Here is a 23,494-nt window from a genome sequence, read left to right on the forward strand (position 1 = left end):
TCATCCCCGCTTCATTCTGATATCGAGTCTGGCAATCTGAATTAAATGCAATAAAGCACTTATTCTGTTTTATATTCCAAGTTCCGTATGGAATGCTCCCTAATAAATTCTAAGCATTTATTCAGTAGGTACATTAGATATCGAGGGCTATCCCTCTTGAACTAAATAATATAAAGTGTGCCGATTTTTGTAGTGGTGTTCTTCAAAAATGCCTATAGAAAATATAAGCTTTGCTTATGTAAATTTTTATTGTATCATATATTTTAAGGTTCAGCAATGGCTAAAATGAATACATTTTTAAAGATAACTAAGAATTAGTAATATTTTTACTTAGTTCCCTAGTGTTTTCTTATAAACAAAGTTATCCGACATTTTTCTCCGTGAAACCAGCGTGCCTACGGAGATGAGTGCTAATTTCCGGCGGAGTAGAGGGTGTTTCGGGAGTGGGTCTGTGGCTGGGACTGGGAGTGGGAGTGGGCGTGAATTCCCCGGGGCCAAACCTCCGAGTGGGGCTTCGACTGGGACTGGGACCGCGACTGGCGACTGGCACCTGGCCGACGTTTGACGTCCCCAAAACCGCGATGACTTTGGCGGTGCTAATCAGACGAGCACATGTTGACACTTCTCATTGGCGGGCCTCGAATCGTTGATGTAAACCATGAAAATTTTCCACTTGCAATGCAATGGGTCAGGCCCCAGCTTCTCGGCCCCTCAGCTTCTCAGCCAGCCCCCAATCCAATGGCATTTTCCTCTGGCACGCGCACCCGAATGCCAAAGTCTGGGGGCTTATGCTTTTAGTTCGCCGACAGTGCGACACCGATAAGATTGACGGCGCTTCACATGGCCCCACGGAGCTTAGGCACCTGTTCGAACTTGCCAGCTATTAAGTAGGCGGTTTACCATAGCGAAACGTAGAGGAGATTAGACAACCATGACACACTCTGATTTATTTTTAGGGAATTTTGAGGTTGCTAAAGTACGGGTTCCGGGAAATATTAAATGAATTTCATAATATTTGTTTGTGCCAAATGAAATGAAAGTTCTAATGATGAACAAGATGTTAGGCAACCCTGTATTATCATTTCTTTATAGTACTACATTCAATTATATGTAAACTTTCAAGCTGTTGTAGTTTTTCCCATAGAAAAAATGTGTTCTATGTATGAGTATTACACTAAAATTTATTGGAAAATATTTTGTATCATTTTTAGAGAATTAAAATGAATATTTATAATATAACCTCTTGCAATCCCATTTATATAGACAGCATTATTTGATAAAGGTTAAAGGGAGAGGCTATTCAGTTTGCAAACATGGCTAGAGGTATGGCTAACACTCAATCGGGAACCGCTTAGTCCACTTAATCAGATTATATGGACAACGACCATAACAATCGCTGACCACTATCAAACAGAAGCTGCCCGTTCAATTGCCCAATTCGGTCTTAACCCACACCTCGAACTCCCTATCTGTCTTTCTTTCTCCAGCACTTGACTTGATAAGTCAACCACCGAGTGGTGAAATGGCGGGAATGGGTATGGAAGTGTGGATCCATATGCCCACTGCGCCATTTCCATTTTCAAATCCGTTTCATTGAAAGAACTCAAATTGCGTGACAGAAAACGTGATTCGAGTGGGTTCCGTTGCGGTATTTGCTGGCTTATTTATTTATTTACTTTTTTCCACTTGGTATTGCTTGTTTCAATTTCCCAAAATAAACGGCTATATTTATTTGAGTGAAATATTTTGCGTGGCCTGCAGTTTCCAATGCACCGGGGCCTGTAAGTGGATGCGATCGAACAGCGCCGAACACAACTGAAAAACAGAAAAGAAACAAAAGCAAAAGTTGAATTGCAAACGAGAACACTGCGAAAAATTAGCATTCAAAAATCGAGTTCCTAAAGTTTTGGATTTTTCTTAGAACTATTTAATCGCATAAGGAATACCTCAGAGACCAGAAATGAATTTCAAATCGAAATCGAAATGCTTTATGAATTTAAAAAAAGATCTAGCTAATGTTTTAAAACAAAACTGGTTTAAAATATAATCTATTATTAAATGAAATCTATTTTGATATCAAGTGACCTCAAAAAAGTGCTAACTAATACAGTCGCTTGAGTATACAGAATTCGGCCCTTAAAAGATATTGATTTATATAACATAAAGGCTCATGATATAAAATATATAACGAGTTTTAAAATATATTAACTAAGACATTTGTTAATTCTTTTTTATAAAACTGAATTAATAAGTAATGGAATTTTTGTCTCTGCACAAGATGAGGTAAGTGGTTTGAAAGATACAGGCACACATATATCGAAGCACCGTTGTTATTTACATGAAGTGCCGCGGAGATTCCAGCGAAGCCAGCCCCCAACCCCATGGATCCAATATCATACGATCAGGTTGCTCGAGGGAAATTCTTTCGCACCACCAAACCGATCCACCGAACCACCGGATCGGCGATCACGTGCCGCTCAAGGTGATAGAATAGGGTGGTTCCCTTGCGCGGCTCAGCTCAGGTGTTGACTTCCCTATCAGCGATGATAGGCTGTGCAAATAGTAAATAGTAAATAGGCTGGTATGCCTCCCCAACTTTTTAATGGCGCAGTGTAAGGTGTAACTGGGTGAGCGAAATGAAATGAAATGGCTAAGGTTAGTTAGCCGCCACGCTATGGATAACTGACCTTGCCCAGTGGCTGATGGGGAGTGGTTTGGTTTGTGCCACTTGAACCACCGCTCAGCGAGTTGAATGTCAAAGCCACCGCTTGTCTATGCCGATCACGTCTTTTGGCCAACAGAGACGAAAGCCAAAAAACCGAAAAACCAGACGGAACGACCTTGCCGTCTCTGTAACTGTGTTTAGGCCCAGTTAGCAGCTAGAATCTCGTCGACTAGTCTCCTTGAACCGCCGCGCATGGTTCAATAGCACCTAACATTTCCGAGATCCACGGCACGGGACTCGCACTCATTTCATATGCGAAATGTCTAATCAAGACTCGCATAACGAGTTCAAAAACCCATGGGGCCCGAAGAGAAAACAAAGCTCGATACCAAAATACGAAAATATCAAAAAGCCAAAACAAAGCCAGTGCGGGTGTCAAGAGAAGTCGTCGTCGTCGACGTCGGCGAGTCATTAAACTTGGCTCGCATTTGACATTGCCAATTGGCAGGGGAAGTGGATGTGGAAGTAGACGTGGTATTAGAATTGAAATTGGCTCTAGAGACGCGAATTTCTCGGCCCCCAGACCCGGTTCATTCAACTTGTTTATGCGTACTCCCCGAATTTCCAGCTGCAGATTCCTATTCCCATTGCGATTTTCGACTCCGGCTTATCTGGACGGCAGTTCCGCGAATTCTTCAGTCACCATGAATGAAGTGGTGTGGAGTGCTCCACAATTCCACAGAATGCTACGCGAGTCGTCGTAAACAAACAGCTTTGTTTTCGGTTTTGTTTTTATTTTGGGGTCATTTGCCAGAGCAAAACGTGACAACCGGCGAGTAGAGGCACTCCACGCAGTCGCGAGTAGCCTCAAATGTCGCACCAGGCCCTGAGTTCTACACAACCCCCACTATCGCAACAGAAGAAAACCCAAGAGAACCCAGAACCACGAACCCCGAACCCCCATAGTCTTTAATTTCGATTTCATTTGTGCGCAACTGTGGCGAATTCATTTCCCAGAGTGGCTGGTGGCAGATCAAATTGAAGGACCACCGACTTTCAAGCAGAACCAAAAATCAGACGACATGGTGACTGCCTGCTGAGGAATGCAGCTATGCAAATTGCAATTTGCACACGGATCGGGAAATAAGGGTTCCAAATCAATTCTGGATATTTCTAAAAAGCCTACAGAACAACACTTTCTAAAATTTTAACAAAACAAGATAATATAATACTACATGTATTCTATAAATCATTATACTTATCCAATAACCTCTTAAATGAAACCTTTTTAAAACATTTTCGATTAAAGCACTTTAGTTTCATCACATTAGAAGGGAAAAGAATTGGCTTACTAAGCATTTTACTTAGTTCACTCGGAATGCTTGATATAGTTGTTTATAAATAAGAGTGATGGGAATAATATTATCATTGCGTAAATATAAAATGGGTATAGGGCACGATGTTCCTTGTTGTTAAATGGAAAAAATGAACATTTCGTTCACTAGCCATTGGGGACATATTTTGTTTAACCATTGGATAGTACAAATATTTATAAATTCCTAAAAACATGAAAGAGTTTTTAATTACGGATTTCTGCTTAACTTCGGTCCGCAAAAAATAACAAAATAACAGACTTAGCTAATTAAGTCAACCGATGATGACTCAATGGGCTGTTTTTTCGTCAAAGGGGGTTTTGTTATAAATGGGCAGACTTAGCGGTACTGGTAGATTTTTAAGCTATTTCGAGCTAGACTAGGGACCATGACTCATTGATGGGCCGAAAGTCGGATCCACAGTGACTAATCAAATGCACTTTCAGCTCAGTGGGGCAAACGCCTGGCTACGCAACCACCCAACCACCCAACCACCCAATCGGACTTTCCACGAAGCGTGTTTTCCTATTCCAGAACATGCGACAACTGCCCGGCTGCTGTTTACAATCTTAATTTAAGTTTTACGAGTATTTTCCCCGGACTTTGAGGCGGCACGAGTTAGTTTTGTGAACAGCCAGTGCATCCAGTCGGTCAGCCGCTGATTGAGAGCAAGTCCAGATGCATTGCATCGGGAATCCAACCCGTGATGAACAACTGAAAGTTGTTTGCTCTGTGCACTTGATTCACCAGCAAATGGAAAACAAATGTATTTACTTATCCGCTTTATCGCTCTCATATTATCAGCATGATGCGGTATTTTTTCCGCAGACTTCGCGGAAACTTTTGTCACGAGCATGACGATTAATGGCCCCGGGATTTGCTCAGATAAGAGTGGGGGTAGTATGGTACATATGGGGATTGAAGGGCGTGACTCCATACCACAGCCGGTAGGTAACAGATTTCCCTATTGAGTAACGAGCCTTGTAACTTACTAGAATGGAGTGGATAAATCCAGGGATTTTCCGAGAAGAAAAAACACTATATGATATTACAACCAACCTTATCAGCCGTTTAAACAGGCGTATTATAGATCAGACTGGATCGTCTCCCAGTGGTATTTGCTTGAAGTTCTTGAAATCCCATATCCCTAAGAAATTCAGTATTGTGCTGAATCGTCAGCAAGAGGAATTTCGGGTTTACTGCCATTAAAGCCAACCTGACTTATATTTCCAAATATTTTCTTATACTCAGTGGTACTTCTAGTGAAGCATCGATGATTGTATTGCAAAATCTTTTCAAATACTATAAGACAAAGGATTTTCGTACAACTATTTCATCACTCTTGTGGAATTTTTTAGGGTTATCAGGCCTTGCAGTCCGGATGTGTGAAAATCAAGGCAACGTATAGACTCTATATCTGTATCCGTCACGGTCTGGCCGCAAAAAGACCTTCAACCCGTCGTGCCGATTGCATTAGCAGAAACAGCAATAATCGAGCCCCTTAAAAACGTAGTTGTATTATCGTGGAACTCCCCACTGATCCCCTCCAGCGTAATGAATTTCACCATGGGCATTATAATTAGCGTCGAAATTTGCTACGATAAGTCAGGGGCTCGATAAGACTCTTGTCAGTTTTATTTATATATTTTTGCATTCTGACCCCCACGAAAAAAGGGACTTTCACCCGAATCCGACCGAAATTCCCATACCAATAACAACTCTCTTTTGCGTATTTGATTTTTTAGTAGTATCTTTTAATTTTATTTCATTTTAGTATGTTGTTTGTTTGCTTTTTCTTTTCTTGTTGATTTTTTTGCTTTTGTTTGCATCAAATTCTTGTTTTGTTTTCTTAGAAGCTCATTATGTTCACTATATCACGTGGCCTTACGAATAGTTTTTTGTGTTTTATAAATATAATTATTCTTTGTTTAGACTTAAGAGCGAGAGAAAACCTAGCGGGCTATGGTACAAAACCTATATTATAAAATGGAGATGTACATCTATATATATGTGTAAGAGTTATGTTTGCGTTTATCTTTTTCATAAAAAGTATTTCAGCTTATCAAATGTTTTGTTTTTTTTTCGTTTTCTTTTTGAGTGTATGGAAGACTTTTGCTGATTTGCTGTTATTGAAAGAGTAGTAATACATGATACATGAGGCAATTCAACACCAAGTACTTGGACTGAGGTAGTTTGGCGATGTCCTGGTAGAATACCGTTCTCAAATCGATTACATAATAATAATAAATAAGTTATAACAACGTTTTGTGTGTGTGTGTGTGTATGTGTGTGCGTCTGATGGAGGCCGTTTATCCTCATCGATGGATTTCCAGGACCTAGGACCTAGGACCGGAAATATGAACCAATGAAGCTGTGGACCGTCTAAGGATTCGCATGTTTGCGGCACTTCGAAGCAACATTTGCGTTATCCCGGCGAATGATGTGAAATGTCTACGCGCATGCGCACAACGCCCGGCGCATGTGAGTTGGATGAGTTTTGGGGGGTCAGTCTTAAGTCAGCGGGAGATTCGGCAGAGGGACGGGGGCGATCCTATCCTCATCCTCATCCTCTACCAGGGCCGCCAGGGCTGCTCCTCCTCCTTGATCTGCTTCTTGATCACCAGCGACAGCGGCTGCTGCTCGACGGGCACACGCTGGATGACCGACGGCTTGATGTCCATGGGCTCGTAGCTGGAGTTGGCCGGACTGGGTGGGGCGTAGCTGCAGCTGCTGCTGCTTCCGGGCGCCGACTCGTATCCGGCGGAGGAGTGCGAGCTTGCGGATCCGGTGCTGGCGGTACGCTGGGGCATGGCCACCAACATGGGTTGCTGCTGGGCTGCTGCCGCTGCGGCTGCTGCTGCTGCGGCGGCGAGTTGCTGCTGCTGTTGCTGGTGTTGCAGCAACTGTTGCTGCTGCTGCTGCGGCAGGCTCTGGGGCAAGACGAGGGCAATGCTTCCATTGGGCAGCTTGGTGGGGATCACCTGCATGCCATTGGGCAGGAAGTAGCCGCTGGCGGTCTGCTGGATCTGGCCAAAGAGGTAGGGAGTCGCCGCTGGCGACGTCTGCTGCTGCTGCTGGCTATCCTGCTCCGGTGAACTGGGTGGCGAGGGGAGCATCTGTGCGTGGATGGACTGTTGCTGTTGCTGCTGACGCTGCTGCTGATGCAGCTCCGTCTTCACCCCGTTGATGCAGTTGCTCAGGTGCTGCAGCAGGCGGCGACGCTGGGCGGGCTCAATGCCGGGGAAGCGGCTCACCTCGTTCACACAGTCGGCAAAGCCGGCTTTGAATTTGTTCACAATCTTGGGATCGGCGGCCTGCTGCATGGCAGCCTGTTGGCGCTGCAGCTCCTGCAGATGCTTCACTGTCTTCTCCAGAATGTCGGCCTTTTCCAATTTGGAGTGGCGAGCCGGCTAAAAGTAGAGGGAAGAAAATTCAAAAATTAGTAAATGCTTTAGGAGTTGTTTTCAGAAATATGGAGTTTAATTTTTTTTATTAGATATATTATATTTTAAATATGCAATTTCTGAATTTCAATTTAAATATTTTTTTAACTTTAAGAATTTGTCTTAAATACTTTATTATAACCCTTTTTAGATACTTACGTCTTTTTTGGTGGCATCCAGAATCAGAGTCTTGAGTTCATTGAGACAGTTGTTAATACGGGCGCGTCGGCGTTTCTCCATGATGGGTTTGTTCGACTGCAAGAGAGGTAAAAAACATCGATTAGTCACGGCTTTTGCATGGCTAATTTGACCTCATGCAGCGACCCAAAAATAGAGGAAGCTGCATGGGTCTTTAATTGGATGAAGGAGGTTGGAGGAAGCTGGGGAGGATCTGGGGGAACGGATTGACTGGCTGGCGGCCAAATTTAGTCGCACGGCGCGTGCTCTATTTATAGCGCCACTCGGGGCGAGAGGCATGGGTAAAAATAGTTTGGCGGTTATAAATTACAGCCAGGGGTCTATAAATAAACCAACCAGGTATGAGATATAGCGAGAGCGGCAAGGTCAGTGCGGGAAATTCGAAGATTGCCTAGGCACAAATCAAGAAAAATAATAAGAAAAAAGTTTGCCAAATTTGGCAACGGATGAAGTCAGCCGTTTGGCCAAATCAATGAACCGGTCGCCAAATGGCCAAAAACGTCGGCTGATGACCGACAATTGCAGCGACCACGCGACGCACGCGCCAAGTGGAAGCCACAACCGAATCCGAATCTGAATCCAAATCCGGGGAGCTGGTGGGCAGCTCCGCCAGCCAATTTTGGGCGGCACTCATGAATGGATCGATCGTGTGTAGTCGGAGTAGTAGGCATATGCCATATAGTAAATGCCACCAACGCGACGCAAGATAAATTCGCTTTGTGTTGGCGCGCCGACGGCGGCTGTTTTTGGTTTGGTTCAGAGTGTTTTTTCTATTTATTTTTTTTTTTACCCCATTCAGCCATGTGGGAGATGGCTAAAAAGGAAATGCATTTGGGCAGCGGGATTGATGGGGACAGAGTCGAATCGCCCACAGCGAGTATGGAAATCAAGTCGAGCTCGAGGTGGGTGGCTCTCGTTTAAGGGAATTCTCTGGTTATCCAACTATGGGTTCTGATTTAATCCGTTTTCGAGGGGGTTTTTGGTTTGCGTTTTTTTTTTTTTGAGGAATTTCATATTCCCCGGAGAAGACACTTACCCGACGGTCACTTTTGAGTGGCGTCTCCTTAAGCTGGGCCGGCACAACGGCGGTACCCAGAACGTTGGTCATGTTGGCTGCTGTTACGCCGGTAACCATTTCGGTCAGATATTGTTTGTTGAGTTTGAGGCACAGTTTGGGTTTCACTTGGCAGCAAATATGGATTTGCTGCTCTTTGCAATATGAGTTCACTGTTTTATTTCTTTGCTTTTTCTGTTCAAGTTCACTTGGTTTCACTTTCGCGCAGCGTCGCAGAGAAGTACGTAAGTTCGAGTTCTCTGGGTCTCTTGATATGTGGGTTCGGTTTTCTTTAAGCGGAGCGATAGAACCGCACGCTACGAGTTACGGCAGGCGAATGAGCACCAGGTTCTGGCTGCAGTGCGATTAAAAGACCGAAACGACTCGGCACGAAGCTGAAGATCGATCGTTCGGCTCTTCGGGATGGGTATATGTAAGGTTTTACTAGGTCTGGGATGTCGGCGGTATTGCAGAGCGTAGCGGGACTACCTTATCGCTGGGGCTCTCGGCGGACGACTGACGATTGATCGACAGGTTCGTTGGCTAAATCGCCGCTGCGAGACGCGAGCGCGAGCCACACGACCGCACACAGATACAGGGGCATTTCGGCTACCTAGGGGTATACTATATTCGCTACCTGCTCTCAGGGAGAGTGTGTGTGTGTGTGTGAGCGGTACCTAAAGTCGTCGTCTCTCAGCCCCGCGTTACTCATACGCCCCCTATGCCTTGGGAATGGGCATTTCTTCCTTTCTGGAAATCACACTGCGAAACCCCCATTGGCGATCAGCTTTGGCGAGGGATTCACAAGAGGCTGTGTTTCTGTTACTGCTTCGGTTTCTGGCGTTTCTGGTGGTTCGCAGTTCGTGGTTTGCTGATTCATGCGGCCAACGCGACGACGACGACGTCCCATAGAAGGTGAAAATAGCTGGCTATATGACGCCACCCCAGTGCGACAGGTTCGGTTTTTTTTCTCTTTATTTTTTTTTTGGTGTGCTATATGTATCCGAGGCTCGGGGGTCGCTAAACAGTAAACAAGATCACAAGGTTGTGCGCACGCCAGGCGGAAGTGGGTGGTTGTGTGATGGGGCAGTGGGGTGGGGGTGGTGTGTGGTGGGTGGTGGGTGGCTACAGCTACAGCTATCCCCGCTTTTTTTATTCCAGACCAGTCTGTAGACTCAACTAATTCCCCATGCCGTGCGCCGCAATTAAGTGAAGGTCGCCCTTTGCTTTTTGATCGATAGCCGACCGACCAGCTAAATGAAATGGAAATCGTTACGGACAAGGCTGCGTGGATCACACGTGCTCCAACCGACGCTTAGATTCACTTTGATGGCGTCTACGTGCAGCGTTGGATTTTCACGTTTTTCAGTTTTTTCAGTTTTTTGTTTCGGAGCAGTGATTTATCGAAGGTTGGCTGTAATTTCACGCCACAACAAGGAAAAGCTGGGCATCAGATAGTCGCACAGAAATAGCCATTCATTAATAGAACTCTAGGGGAGTTTTTCTCTCTCTAAGTGGAAATGGGTTAGTAATTATTTAATTTATTGGGGAGAAAATTAGTCAACGCACGTCATAGGATTTTGGGAAATGACGAACTTGGAGCTGTGAATTTTTAACTAACTGCTAATAACTCAAAATATATTGTTATAGTTCTGAGAACTGATAACTTACTATATATTACCATCTAATTATTAAGTTCGAGTGAGATCGGTAAGGAAGGTGATAAATATAACCCAAATACAATATATAATATCGAGAAATTACGTTATGTTTGAGGTTTGTTCTTGGGGAAAATTCGTAAATACTTATTCACAGAGGATACAATGAGAAGATAGTTTTGAAAGCCACAAATTGTGATGTAAGTATTAAGGTTACTTTGTGGCAGATGAGTCAAAGTGGATATACGATATTTAAAGCGGGTATTTACCATATTTTTAAGTGAACTTGGAAAAACTGAAAATTCCTTTATGCAGAAACTGTCGTATACTAATTAAGTTGACTTTGAGAGAGGTGAGTCAAGGCAGTTCATTGGTTCTTGGATAAGAAGCTCAACTATATAGTTACCCTAAAGAATTCTTTTGAATAGTGACTGTATTTAATCTGAGAAAATCAATCAAGATCACAAATATGCGTGTTAAACGACTGGCGAAATCCACAAGAATTTTGGGGAATTTCTGACATTTCTGAGGGCTGTCTAGTGTTTTGTGGTCGCCAGGGAAGGTTGTTTATGCCGAGAACACATGGCAATATGGCAATCGGGCAATACGGCAATATATTCAGGCGGCAGTGGCGGACGTCGACAACACCTTCGCGTTCCAATTACATTTTGGCAGCCGATCAAAAGGCGGCCCGCCCGCGGTCAACGTCGGCAGAGACAGAGGCAGAGGCAGCGACTGCAGCGGTGGCGGTGGCAGAGGCGGCACTTGTGCATGCCAATTTAATTGCAGCGAAAAGCAACAAGAAAATAAACAAAACGAGAGATCGGAAAAACGTTGGCGGCGTTTTACATCATGCTCGCTGGCCAAAAAAAGCCAAAGGTGTGGATGTATCTCACGGATACGCCGCTAAAAGATACAGATACAGATACATTCGCAGTTGTTTGTGCGCTCAACGCCCAATTTGACGCCCCATTGTTGTTGTTATTGTCATTGTTGTTGCTGGCGGACTCGATCACATGCAGCGTCTAAAATAAACTGTGGCAAAAATTTATAGTCGAAAAGGCGCAAGCACACAGAAATGTGCGCATTGCTAATTGCGTTTAAATTTAGACAGCGCCAGATCCCCCAAAATTCCCCGTAAGCCCCGTGGGCCCTAATCACCACCGATGATCACTGATCACACAGAAAAGAAATACCTGATGGTTTTTCATATAAATGAAAAGAAAAGGATATTATCAATCTTCAATTTTAATGCTCATTCCCTTCCAAAAGATTGTATTACTTTGAAAATTATAAAAATGTCATGTTACGTGAATCCCCAGATTTTCCCAGATTAGGCCTGAGCACCTATAGACAAAAATTCATGTGATATAATGATGATTTTCATAATTTTGTATACAATTTTTGGGACCAGAAGAGCGCTATTTTACATGTAGAAAAAATTACAATAATAAAATCAACATCTACTTAAAATAATTATATTAAAATAAATGTATTCATTTCATAAAATATCAACTTAATATTATTCTGGTCCTGTAGATATTATTTACATAGTTATGTAAGCATCATCTGTGCAGTGATCGTAACAGCGTAGTCGCGATTTTAACAGCGGCAGAATCGCCCACGCGCCGCTTTTAAGTCGGCAACAGCGGCATGTAACTAAAAATAACAGTACTTGGTGGGGGATGGGGAGCAACTGTTATGCCCGAGAGTGGGGCAGACAGAGAGAGGAAGAGTGAGAGAGAGAAAATAAATTTCTAGCCGCGCGCGCCACTCTGGCGATTAAAACGCCATAAAAATCGCCAACGCTGTTAAAAACGCGCGCCACATTTGCGCGATCCGCTGTCGCTGCTGCACTGAAAAAAACGATTAACTAACTTGGGAAATTTTCGTGGTTTTGCTTACCTGAATTATACAATTGATATGATTTGGTTATAACTATTTTTAACAAATAGTTTACAATTTTCTATATGCATGTAATAGATACAGCTCTACCTGAAAATATACATATTTCTCACAAGATTATAAGATAAACTAAAAATGCAGAATAAATTATTAAAAAAGGTTTGAAAAAATCTTAAATTTTTTCTGTGAGTATGGTAATGCTGTTGTTTTTGCAACTAATGGCGCTGTAAATTTTGGCAGTCCCGAGTGGGAGGCCAAGAGAGTGGGAGTGAGGCAGACATACAGAGGTGCGAGTGAGTTAGCAATCGCATTTGTTCCCCCACATTGTGCAAAGTATTTTATTACTCATTAAGCGTAACGACGCATTTTGCCCAGAATTTTATTTTTGGTAACGAAAGAGGGGTTCGGGGTGCGGTGGGTTCGAGGGGTCGGCCGCCGGGTGGGTGGGGTTTTTGCGGTAGAAGGCTTAATTTTTCGACACAAACGTCAGCAAATACCCGACGACAGACATTCTAAATTTAGCAACAGGTAAAAAAAACAATGCAAAAATACACTTTCCTCCTCTTCCTCACGAGGCCGTTGTCTGCGTTTCATTTTGCGTTTGTTTTTGTGTCGCATTTTTTAGGTTGGTTGGTCGAGCGACTTTATAAGGGCAAAGAAGGAAGGGATCGCGGATTCGGGATCGCGTGATGCGGAAAACGCATAACTGGAAAAGGGGCAGTCCAAAACGGGTTTACTTTTTATACAGATCTAACAGTAAAATTAATAAAAACGAGGAATTATGGAGTTATCTTATAACTTTGGGTATTAGGATTCGGAAAGGCAATGTGTATTATTATCTTAATTGAGTTTTAAAAAGATTTCAATTTCTTATACAGTAGTGTATTTCTTTGTTATGCGATTCTTTAAAAATTGAAAGGATATATATATTCAGTTTTACAAAAGAACAAAAGGGAGCTACGATTTCTAATCCCTGGGAAATGGGTATACTTTGATGACTTTTGGATCCTCGCTTTGCCAGCTCAGTCGGTTAATTTGCTGGTGAAATCCCGAACCAGACTTGACTTTTCGACTGCCGGGCAAAGGGCTATACAAAGTGCATTTCCTGGGCCTTTGGTATTTGGTAAATATTGGAGTTTTTCCGAAAGTTAAGTCCTGCAATCCTTTCGCTGGAAGCCAAATCCTTCCGCCCACCGCTGCTTGTTCGACTTGCCCGATAACGCCCATGATGCTACTGAATCCATATCCTTAACCCGTCCTCGGAACAGTAGCCGGATGGCTTTTAGCAGGGCCAACGCCTCCCGAGAAAGGGTTCCGTTCCATTCCGAATTAAGCCATGTCCTGGTATCGGTGGCTTAGTTGCGACCGCGTTAATTAAATCGCCTTAGATACGCTCGCCCCTCCACACAGTGGCCGGCGATCATGGCCAGAAAGGGTTCAAGTTCAGGTTCAGGATCGCCGCGAAAAGGATTAGAGATTCGTATGCGGGCAGGTACTGTTGCAGCGGGTTTCCACGCTTTCTATTAACAGGATGATCATGCCCATCAAAGGGCTAAAACCACACACCCATAAAACCGAGTGTGCAACAAAGCCACTGCGCGTGTGCAACTCTTCCCTATCTCTTTCCATATACCATACCACACCGTACCCTTTGGCCAAGATCTCAACCCCGTTTATTGCACCCTTTTGGCACTTTTTACCTAGCAATAGCAATCCTTCGCGACTGAGTCGCCGTGACGCTGTTTGTTTATTTGCCATAAAAGGATTATGGGCGTGGTGGGTTCAGGTATACCCCTACCCCTACCATAGGGTTACAGCCAGCTCGCACGACTCTGGACCAAGTTAACCCGTTGAAAGTTGAGTTCTGGAGAGGATTTCAAGCCAGAGAGAGTAGCCCATGTATATTTTAGCAAAATACATACGAATATCGGTATGTTTTTACTTTAGAACTTCCTGGTACTGGACGTTTTCCCTTTTTCTGCTGACTCCCTTTTTTATTCCCGCTCGTCCCTCATCAGTTTCTGTAAAAAAGTCAACTCGCCTCCATAAAGAAAAAACAACAAACCAACCAGACGTTACATCGCATTGCGTAAAAAACGAACGCAGTTCCCTGAATTCGCAAAAGGCGTTGACAACAAATTGCATAAAAAATGATTTCCTCACATTTACGAGTTCGCCTAAAAAACGCGTCGCAAAAAAAAGTATACAAAAAAGAGAACCTTAGATGGCGGGTGGCTCAAGGTGAGGATCTTTAGATGGATGGGTTCGCAGCATGCAGAAGGATTTTATGGTTTTATTAAGGGTTATTCGTTGGCAGAGGGCCTTCAATGTCAAATCAATTGGCGGGCAAACGTCAAACGCTGAGGACAGGTAAGGATCGGTAATCGGGAAAGAGTGGAAAGAGTTCTACGACTCTTACCTAGCCGAGTGAGTCTCGCGCCGAAAGAGGTTCTCTCTGGGATAGAGTTTAGAGTTTCCACGGATTAGCCCTCTCTGTCTGTTGGCCGGGTTTTACGATCCACCAAGCTAATGTCTTTCCTGGCCTTGATGGCTAATACCGCCGATGCCGATGCCGATGCTGCCTGATTCGCAAAGAGTTTTTACGACACGCCATGCCACGCACCCAGGCAACTCATTCCCTCTCCTCTTTCAGCCGATTACGAATCCTTGCCAATTTCCGGGAATATCATTTCGCCAACGCCAGAGGGCGCTCTGCATAAATTTGGCTAATCGCTGGAGGGAAAAAATAAAAAAAAGATCTTTAAAAGAATCTCAAAGCAGCCGCCTCTAATGCCCAAATAAAATCGTCTGCCCCAAAAAACTTGTTGAGTTAATTATGTGGGGACTAATTCGACTGCCTCTGATTGGGGGCACCGTTAGATGGCAGCTGCTTCGGATCCACTCCGATATCTACATAAATATTTCCCTAATGACAGGATGTGTTTGGCAGCATTAAAAAAAAAAAGAGTTCCCACCGAGTGGGCGTTCTGCTTGGTAGCTGGAACACAAAACACAAAAATGCAAAAATGCCATTAAAACGGGCTGGCAGACTCAGCGAGAACAAAGGCAATTCGAGTTCCGATCTGCAGCAATGCACGCGGATCGATGTATATAGATCGTCAGTCGTCTTGGTCGTCGTTGAGGTGCTAAAAATGTTTTACGAGTCCCAACAAATCGTGACCAGGCCCAGACACGGCCGCATACAAGCACCACCATCCGCACCAGACTTCGAGATCCCAGATCCCAGGTTCCGAAAGCTCTCCCACCAGCAGCCCCCGAGGAAGGTGTCGAGGCTCTATCAGTGGCGGTTAAAAAATTACAAATGGGCGAACTTAAGATACTCTTGCTTGAGTTAGAATGTGATATATCTTAAAACATATGATCTTAACTCAACTCCTAGAACTTAAACAATACGTAAAGAATTCTTCGTGCATTTATATTAAACTAGAAGATCTAAACTATCTGAAAACGTATATTTAACAAGGTCTTAGTTATCATAAACATAGATTTAGTCTGTTTTATTATATCTCAGCTGAATCTCATCCGATTGACTACATTCTTTCTGTTGCATAAAACCTAAAATAGTCCACTTTTTAGGATCTCCCTGATAATAGAAGAGTATATCCTGCCCCCAACAAGGCAATCGCGTGCAGGAGGAGAAGAAACTCGGAGAACTCAACCGCACCGGCAACTCAAGCATCCTATCATCCAACCGAACCGAACGACGACAATCACAAAAGGCAGCCTCAAAGAAATCGACTCTGGCATCGATCATAAATGCGCGGGGAGTTGAAGGGTCAAGGGGGCTGTGGATGTGGGGCGGTACCAGCAAATCGTGGCCAGCGTTGCATGCACTATTGAACTTTCTGAATGAAACCGACAGGCTGCGGCAAAATCAGCAGCAGATTCGCAAAAAGTCGGGGCGTTGAGCCAAGAGGCAAGTTGTAATTTACACTCGCCGAACCACTGGGGTGGTGTGTTTGGCTCCAGGAAGGGCAGGGAAGGGGAGACCGGGGTCCAAGTGGAGCTGCAGCATCCACTTCCAGATCCCCATCCACACACAGCGGGCAGCTTGTCACGGCGGTGGCGTTGGAGGTTCGCCAAGATCATGCCCAGCGATTACCTAAACGCACACACAGACCCAGGGAGCTCGACTCCAAATCCTTGAGCTGCTGCTGCTGCATAAATTATATTGCGGGGAGGGAGAGGGGAAACTTGGTGGGGCATCTCGAATGCTGACCAACCGGTCCCTCTGTCCGTCCAGCCGCGCCAACGTCTGCATCTGAATCCGAATCCGAATCGTCTGGCACACTTATTGCGCAAAATGTGCGCTCCACGAAGCATGGCCAGCCAGCTCGCTTGGGCGTCCAAAAATACACCGAGATTGTTTTCGATGTGATATACACACTTGAGAAAATTGGATTGAAAAATATATTCTTCAATATTATATGGTATTTAAGGTCAAAATCTTTGACAAATCGTTATAACAAGAATATGTTAACAAATGTTTATTATTAAATTAATATTTTTCTACTTTCTTTTTATCTTAATTTTATAGGACAGTAAATTGGAACAAAGGTATAGTTATTATAAAATTATTAACAAAGGAAAGATGTTCAAATTTTAAAAATTATTTTGTGACACTTTTTAAAAATGTACTTTAAAACTGAACATATCAATACTTTCGAAGATATATCCCTTATATGTATGTGTTTGTAGCCCTATAAAACCTTTTCAATTGAATGAACACATATAACTTATGGATAACTAAACAATATCATTTAATTTTAAATTATTAATATTTAGTTTTTCATAACATATGAACATTTTAACACATGGTCTTAGATTTTAATTTTTACAGTGTTGCTTTGAAAAGAGTGGCAGGGGCTATACGGGAGCTTCAGAGCTCAAACATTTGAGGATGGCGAGCGATCGTCGCGCCGGCGCATTGTTTTCATTTTATGGAGATTAACATTGCTGCGTCTGCCACCCGTCCCTGGATTCGTCGTAGTCCTCCACCTCCCAAAGTTCCCTCCACATCCCCCGAACCACCCCTATATCACCGCGTAGATATCAGCATCTCCGACAAGCATCCGTTGCAATAAACTCTTTTTGTGTTCTGCTCCCCTGCCCGAATTTACTTGTTTTTCATTTCGGCAAGTCACGACCCGCGTAATGAGCTATATGGCGAGTGCAGAAGGGGCAGATCTGGGGGCTCAGTCAGGGTCCAATCTTCGCTTTGTCTTCCCCCGAAAGGAAGTCGCACCACCAAGAAAATGTTAATTTTCTTATTGAGCAATGCGGCGATAATTAACCTCGTTAGTTACATAGATGGAAAATGCCGAGATCAGCTTCAAAATGAAAATACAATTTATGAATGCAATCAAAAATCGGCTAAGTTGTAGTTTGGGATTTTGTGCTTCAATGAGTTGCTTAAATTTGTATTTTACTGCCTTGAAGATCAGATGGGTTAAGATTGTTTATTGGGGGGGGGGGGGGATTTAAACAGATTGCAAAACGTTAAAATGGTAAGTTATTCTGCGTCATTTTCCCGTTCTCTTTTTACCTTCTGTTGAGTTTTTCCCTCGAAAGCAGATTAACTTTGGGTTAGGATCAACTATATGATATTCTTTGTAAGTAACCAACATTTCTAAAAATACTGACTCTGCACTGCGTGAAATCTCCGCAAAACCCTTTTTGTCTTGTTCCGATAAAAAACCATATTTGACTTTTTGGCTTTTCGACTTAAAAACATAGTTTTCAAAGGACATCTCTTTTTATATATCACAGTCAATTAACACCAAGGTTGCGGGCCGGTTTTTAAGCCTTTTTTGCTAATCTAAAAAGGGGAAAATTCTGGGAAACTTAATAAATTCCGCATAAACCCTTGCAATTTGCCAATGTTCGATTGCACTTCTAAAAAATAGCAACCAAAAAAATGGCCTAAAAAATCGCTTCACACTTCCAGGAATTGGGTAAAAAAAAGTTTATTGCTCCAGACGGATTTTACAACCCGCGAAGGAGACCCGAAAGAGTTGACACCGAACTAAAACACTGAACTGAACGGGTCAGAGGAGAGCAGGGCAGAGCTGAAAGGCTTAAAAAACGGACGGAGGTCGTAAAACCCGTTGAGGCTCGTAAAAAACTGAGACCCCGGGTCGAAATTGGCCACAAAGGACTCGACAACTTGACAATCGCCACCACAAAAGGATGCAACCCTCTGGCAAAAAAGGAGTTGAAACAACCGCAACAATGAGCAAATCGGCAAAGGATTGTCCCCTGCAAGGACGAGTTAAAAAACGAAAGTCAACTGTGGGCGAAACAATGGTGGTGGATCGTGCGAAGGAAGGATCGTGGCAAGGACACCGTTTGGCATGCGTTTTCGCCAAAGTTAGGATCGGAATGAGAATCGAAAATCGCATTCGGGTTAGGTGAAAGTCGTAAAATTGCGAGCGTGTGCGCGAACGCAGGAAGGGTCCAAGGTTGGGAAAGGATGTGTTCGGGCTGGTCTTAATCCTTGCACATTTTCCCTTTCACGCGTATTCCTCAGCATGTTTGCCAATATTTTGATTTCGAAACTAAACAATACGCCCACCGAAACTGAACTGAAACCGGTCCAGGTCGCTGCGAAGGGCTTACGGGAAGGATTAGGCGCGTTTAACCATGACGCGGATTTCGCGGGAACTCAACGGAATCTGGCACTCGGAACTGGAATTCGTGCCAACGCGGGGCGGTCTGTTTTGCTGCGTTTAGCAAAGGATTACGGCCCATTTCGACCATAATTAGAGACAACAAGTTGTAAAGCCATTACCCACTTTTCCCAACTCCCAAAAATTCTGGCCCTCCTCAGTCAAGATGCCAAATCAAAAGTTAAACGCAATGTCAACGAAGGTCGAGTTCTATGTAAATGCCAAACGGTTTGCACTAATTTTTTGCTACAATTATTGGGAAGTTTAAAAAAAAAGAAAAGAAAAAGTAACACAAAAAGCCGGGGGGATCGTAAAAGTCCGGAAAAGGGTTTCAGCCGCACAATAACATCCCGGGATGCGCTCTACTTTTTTATTATCCGGCATTGTGTGTTTTTTGTGCCCGGCGATCCAGTGACCTAGTTCGGGTGTTCGATCCTCGAAACCGAAACCCTTAACCCGTTTTTGACCCCTTACCCTTTTAGTTCTCGGAATATTTGACTCAGTGTTTTTGTGTTATTTTTTGCTTTGTTAAAAATTCGTCTTGCTTTGCTTTGAGGCAACTTTTTGGGAATTGTTTTGAACTGCGCGTTTTTCTCCTTAAGTAGAGCAATTCCCTCAGCTCCGTTTGGGTTTTTATAGGTTTTATGATATTTACTCCAGTTTAACATTTTAATTGTAGCAAAGGGGTTCGCCCAGGCCTCGGCTGAATTTCAGTGATTTTATGGGTTTTTCAAGTATTTATGGTTGACAAGGAAAGTGTTGACATGATGGTGTGTTTTAGGTTTTTGGGTATCGGTTTTGGTTTCGTTTTCGGTTTCAAGCTGAGTTAAAACTTCTCATCTGTCACCAAGACACGGCGATTTGTCAAGGCTAAAGGCCGATCGATTCTGGCCAGTTGTCATTAGCAGAGGTTAAAGTTGATCATTAGTCGAAAAGGTAAAAGGCAAACTGAGAGCGAGAGTGAAAGTAAAAGGGGTGATACTTTTTCAGTGGAAAAATACTCCATTACGTGGGTTATTTCAAACTGCTTAGTTTTTAATACTTTGCTAATTTCTTAAATGAGTTGTCTATAAATAGATACTTATTTATATTTGGCGCCCTGATTATCACCTGCTGATTCCTAACCACATTGACCGTTCCTAGGCCCTAAATCTAGAGCAGGTCTCAGCCAAAAACCACAAAAATTGCAACAATTATTAGCTAAAAATTAGGTCCAGTCCTAACCACAAAAAAAGAAAACAGGGCCAAAAAGAACAGCAGGGCTCGGGCAAATAAAAAATCATGAATAGAGACAAAAACCTCTGAACAAAGCCAAAAATACAGACAGAGAGACACGAACTGCGGCTGCCCACAAAGAAGTGCGACAATTTTTGCGCGTGGACTGAACCCATAAAAAATAATTAGAACAAAAAATGGGAATATGTCGAGCGGCAGGACGAGTCGTCGTCGCAGATTAGCAAAATATGCAGATTCATAAGATATATTGGCCAAATACCGACGATGACCTGCGAAATTCGCACTAAAAATCTGCGAGCAGGTCGCCCTCTTTTTTGTTTGTTCATCTTTTTTGTCACGTGCTGGGTGTCCTCCGCCCTGAAAGTCCTTCGAGGATTGTTGCAAATTATGCGAAATTATGTCATGCCGTGAGGCGGCGGACAAAGGACACCGGACGGACGGAGAGTTCCGCTAAAAATGGAACGAGATCAGAACATTGAGATCAGAACGAGAGCGCGTTCCCATTCTCAGGGAAAAAAATTTATGATCCTCTCATAAAAACATATTTCGGTCACTTACGTAAGAAAATCGTCCTTTTTTGCAGTATCTCCTGGCCTGTCCTTGAGAAATTACGCAAAAATCTTGCGGGACATCGGATTTTTTCCCGCCCTATCTATCGTTCATACAGGACTTGCGAATTTTTATCCCTCCAGCACTCATTAGGATTTCAGCAGCTCAGCGCTCAAGGACAGACCTGCCCTCAGTAATTAAAAGTTTTTTATTAATTACACAACTCCATCTCATTAATTATCCGCAGATCCGCATCTCTCGGTCAGCCAAATCGTTTTGCACATAAACAACATTATCAAGAGTCTTGGCAAAATGCGATTAAGTTGGCAACATCAACCGGCGACAGGTAGGGGTAAGATCGGAGACGGGACATTCGGGTGGCAATTAATCACCTCTCTTGCATCTGGCCGAATGGAGTCGCCAGGTCGACAAGGTTTGGGGAAGGAGCCGGATCAGGAGCTGCTGATGGGGCCAAGATAGGCCTATAAGACGATAATGGCCAAGATAACTCGGAGCGATACTGTAGTATCTAAATGATCATTGACAGCAAATGTGCAGTGGAAGGGGAAAGATTATAGTTGGGCGACTGCAAGATTAACATTGTATCTCAAAATTGAATGTTATAACAAGTTTTAAAATCATTTACATGTTTTATTCATTAAAAAGAAATAAACCAGTGAGCTCAGAATACAAAGATTAATACAGTAAAACCATTATCTGTCACCAAACTAAAATCGTTAACAATGTAATGTTTATATATGCAATTATAAAATATTTTCTAAATTGCATGGAACATTATTTACATCCTAAACTTAACGAAAGGCTTTTATATTTTCTAGCAGCTAAACTTTGTAGCGATATCAATTTATATAAAAGAAATCAGGAAAAACTTCAGCGCACAGCGCAATCCATATGCGCTGGATTCTATAACTTGAGTACTAGAATGCCGATTTAGACGTAAGATACTTCTATGAGTTTGTGACTGAATTTTGACTGAAATTTGTTTATTTAACAATGGTCAAAATTTTAGCCAATTTTCATGTTCGATTTTTCCGTAATTCTAATGGGAACCCAAAACTGCACTTCTAGATTCCATAACTTGAGTAATTTGATTCCGATTTCGACGTGGGATACCTCTATGAGTTTGTAATTAAATTCTCTAAAAATGTGCATTAAAATTTGTCTATTTAACAATGGTCCAAATTTTAGCTCATTTTCATGTTCGATTTTTCCGTAATTCCAATGGCTGTCAGAATGGGGACCCAAAACTGCACTTCTAGGTTCCATAACTTGAGTATTTTGATTCCGATTTCGACGTGGGATACCTCAATGAGTTTGTAATTGAATTCTCTAAAAATGTGCATTTAAATTTGTCTATTTAACAATGGTCCAAATTTTAGCTCATTTTCATGTTCGATTTTTCCGTAATTCCAATGGCTGTCAGAATGGGGACCCAAAACTGCACTTCTAGGTTCCATAACTTGAGTATTTTGATTCCGATTTCGACGTGGGATACCTCTATGAGTTTGTAATTGAATTCTCTAAAAATGTGCCTTTAAATTATTATCTTTAACGAGGGTCCAAATTTTAGCCCATTTTCATGTTCGATTTTTCCGTAATTCCAATGGCTGTCAGAATGGGGACCCAAAACTGCACTTCTAGATTCCACAACTTTAGTATTTTGATTCCGATTTCGACGTGGGATACCTCTATGAGTTTGTAATTGAATTCTCTAAAAATTTGCATTTAAATTTGTCTATTTAACAATGGTCCAAATTTTAGCTCATTTTCATGTTCGATTTTTCCGTAATTCCAATGGCTGTCAGAATGGGGACCCAAAACTGCACTTCTAGATTCCACAACTTTAGTATTTTGATTCCGATTTCGACGTGGGATACCTCTATGCATTTGTGGTTGAATTCTCTAATAATCCACATTCAAATTATTATTTTTAACGAGGGTCTAAATTTTAGCCCATTTTCATGTTCGATTTTTCCGTAATTCCAATGGCTGTCATAATGGGGACCCATAACTGCACTTCTAGACTCCATAACTTGAGTAATTGGATCCCGATCAGGACGTGGGATATCTCTATGAGTTTGTGATTGAATTTTCTAACTATCTACATTAAAATAGTTCTATTTAACAAGGGTCAACATTTTGACCCATTTTCATGTTCGATTTTTCCGTAATTCCAATGGCTGTCAGAATGGGGACCCAAAACTGCACTTCTAGACTCCATAACTTGAGTAATTTGATTCCGATTTCGACGTGGGATACCTCTATGAATTTGTGGTTGAATTCTCTAATAATTCACATTCAAATTATTATCTTTAACGAGGGTCCAAATTTTGACCCGTTTTCATGTTCGATTTTTCCGTAATTCCAATGGTTTTCAGTAATGGAACCAAAAACTGCACTTCTAGATTTCAGAATTTGCATTATTGGATTCTCTTATATTCATTATTTATTTTACTCAGTTTACGCAAAGTTACCATACAACCATATCTTTCATTACCATATTTCTTCTGATATTGCTCCCAAATTAAATAGTCGCTTAAATATTTACATTCACCACATAAAGGGGCATTTATCGAGTGGCCTTGCCCGCAGTCCTCAAGCCAAAGTGTTATCGATATTTCTCAATCATCACTCTATAAATTTGGAACCTTTAAGTATGTGCTTGGGACCCAAATTGAAACCATGTGCATCCTTTTCCCCTTT

At 42.6% G+C, this 23,494-nt stretch overlaps 1 protein-coding gene across 1 annotated transcript; it reads right to left on the reverse strand.

The window, feature by feature from the left end:
• Nucleotides 1-5,770: 5,770 nt before the first annotated feature.
• Nucleotides 5,771-9,256, reverse strand: hry (bHLH transcriptional repressor hairy). The gene is made up of 3 exons (XM_017079449.4): nt 8,716-9,256; nt 7,641-7,736; nt 5,771-7,448 (listed from the first exon to the last, which is right to left on the reverse strand). The coding sequence occupies exons 1-3, from the start codon at nt 8,812-8,814 to the stop codon at nt 6,609-6,611; spliced, it is 1,035 nt and encodes a 344-aa protein (XP_016934938.2). The 5' UTR covers nt 8,815-9,256; the 3' UTR covers nt 5,771-6,608.
• Between the last annotated feature and the right edge of the window lie 14,238 nt (nt 9,257-23,494).

The sequence above is a fragment of the Drosophila suzukii genome, chromosome 3, assembly GCF_043229965.1.
Source record: "Drosophila suzukii chromosome 3, CBGP_Dsuzu_IsoJpt1.0, whole genome shotgun sequence".
NCBI classification, from domain to species: Eukaryota; Metazoa; Arthropoda; class Insecta; order Diptera; family Drosophilidae; genus Drosophila; species Drosophila suzukii.

Bases quoted from the DNA above. Each gene is read 5' to 3' on its own strand.
- hry (XM_017079449.4), bottom strand. From the start codon at position 8,814: ATGGTTACCGGCGTAACAGCAGCCAACATGACCAACGTTCTGGGTACC. The intron at 7,737-8,715 runs GTAAGTGTCTTC...CCTCTCTTGCAG, and splicing joins CACTCAAAAGTGACCGTCGG to TCGAACAAACCCATCATGGA. The intron at 7,449-7,640 runs GTAAGTATCTAA...CTCTACTTTTAG, and splicing joins TGGATGCCACCAAAAAAGAC to CCGGCTCGCCACTCCAAATT.